This window comes from Morone saxatilis, unplaced genomic scaffold, assembly GCF_004916995.1.
Source record: "Morone saxatilis isolate NCDOM2014 unplaced genomic scaffold, NCSU_SB_2.0 Contig21, whole genome shotgun sequence".
Taxonomy (NCBI): domain Eukaryota; kingdom Metazoa; phylum Chordata; class Actinopteri; family Moronidae; genus Morone; species Morone saxatilis.
The window spans coordinates 19497466-19499188 of record NW_023339774.1 but is presented as its reverse complement, the minus strand read 5'-3'; the positions used below and the strand labels follow the sequence as shown (position 1 = coordinate 19499188).

Here is a 1723-nt window from a genome sequence, read left to right as displayed (position 1 = left end):
ACTCTTCTACTCGACTAGTAGTCGTATTTTTATGATATTAATTTAATTATTAAACATAAACACTGGACAAAACGGTATATAGGTGTCGTTTTTATACTTTAGGTTTTGTACAGATTTAATATAACTTGTGTTAATTGTGGTGGTCATAAAGTTTCTTTTAAGATAATAATCATTATATTCTTTAGATTTTATGTAGGATGTTACTAAGTAATACTTAGCTTTTAATATACCACTTAAGATCGATTTATGCTACAGTTTATGACACATTTTCATGTGAAAAAATGATCCCAAGACTAGAAAGTTTAGATCAAAATATTTAGATTTGGTCATATTAAAGATTCAGGCTAGCTGTTTCCCCCTATTTCCGGTCTTTATGCTAAGCTAAGCTAACTGTCTCCAAGGCTCCTGCTTCATATTTACCGTACAGACACGGGAGCGGTATCAATCTTCTTAATATTTTAATATTGCTGCTCATATATTTAAACAAAAAAAGCATCTATCAGATCAATATTTCTCTTTTTCCTTTACAGGGTCGACTAAACCGACCCGGGCAGTCAAAGACAAGTCCTCGCAGCCCATGTCTTTACACGCCATCCTCCTCATCTATTTGTTTTTGTGAGTAACCTTTCATTATGTGCAATACGAGAAGACAATAGTTTGATTTCTCAGTAAAGTGCGTTTCAAATATTTGGGCGTGTTTGGCGATTGTTCAATGTGTTTGTTTGTCTTGACAGAGTGAGTGTTCTGGTCCTGTCCTCCTGTTACATGGCCTTCAAGATTGTGGCTCTGGAGCATCGTTTGAACTCCTTGGTGTCGATGGGGGAACACATTCGCAACGAGTAAGAGCGAATTAAAAATCACAAAAAATCTGGTTAAAGAATACAAAGAGAACGGCAAGAGGACGCGATCAGAGAGGCCAAAAAAAACCATAAGAAACACCAGAGTATGAACGTGGAAAGGGTTGAGGAGTGACTAACAAATAAAAGTTTAGCTAGCTTAACCTTTGAGTAATGTTAGCACATTCACTTTGCATTATTAGTGAGCTCAGGGTTAGAATTAGCACCGTTCTCTACCATAGGCACCATTATTGTCTCTAAATACACTCACACTGTTTTATTTATTATTTATTTGGTTGATGGTTTGGTTGATGTCGTTGCAGAAATGCTGTGAGCCACAGGTCCCAGAGTGAAATGAATGCTGAGATCTACGGAGAGCTGTCGACCAACTTGTTCAAGCTTGAAAAGGTTTGGTCCGGTTTACCCGTCTGTTATATGTTGTATAGCAAAATGTTATGACGTATAAAAGAGATTATTACGTTTTATTAGAGTGGAGGAAAAACATTTGGTTGCTGAGAGTCACTCTGAGCCAGGAGACACTTAGCTTAGCTTAGCATAAAGACTGTAAACAGAGGGAAACAGCTAGCCTGGCTCTATCCAAAGATAACAAAATCCACCTATCGGCTAATCTGTACAAAAACCAAAATATAAACTCCAGGTAGTAACATCATATAAGATATATATTAAAATCATAGATAAACAGTTAAAATATGTTTATGAAACGATTTAAGGTGGAAATAGGCAACACAGTAACACAGTAATCTGGATCCATATTTGAAATTTGAAATTTACTAAATGAACATCATGCTGTATGGAAGAAGGCTTGAAACTAGAGATTGGGACCATAAACTCATCAGGAAACTGTTTACTGAGCTCATAAATCAACT

General features: G+C 36.1%; 1 protein-coding gene across 1 annotated transcript in view; it reads left to right on the top strand.

Moving 5' to 3' along the window:
- The window catches only part of LOC118332999 (GRAM domain-containing protein 2B-like), a gene marked incomplete at its 3' end in the record, with an annotated part of 9040 nt that extends 7796 nt beyond the window's left edge, over positions 1-1244 (top strand). Inside the window, 3 exon segments of the mRNA XM_035668477.1 lie at positions 531-615; positions 735-839; positions 1160-1244. Of these exon segments, the coding sequence (XP_035524370.1) occupies positions 531-615; positions 735-839; positions 1160-1244 (275 nt within the window).
- Between the last annotated feature and the right edge of the window lie 479 nt (positions 1245-1723).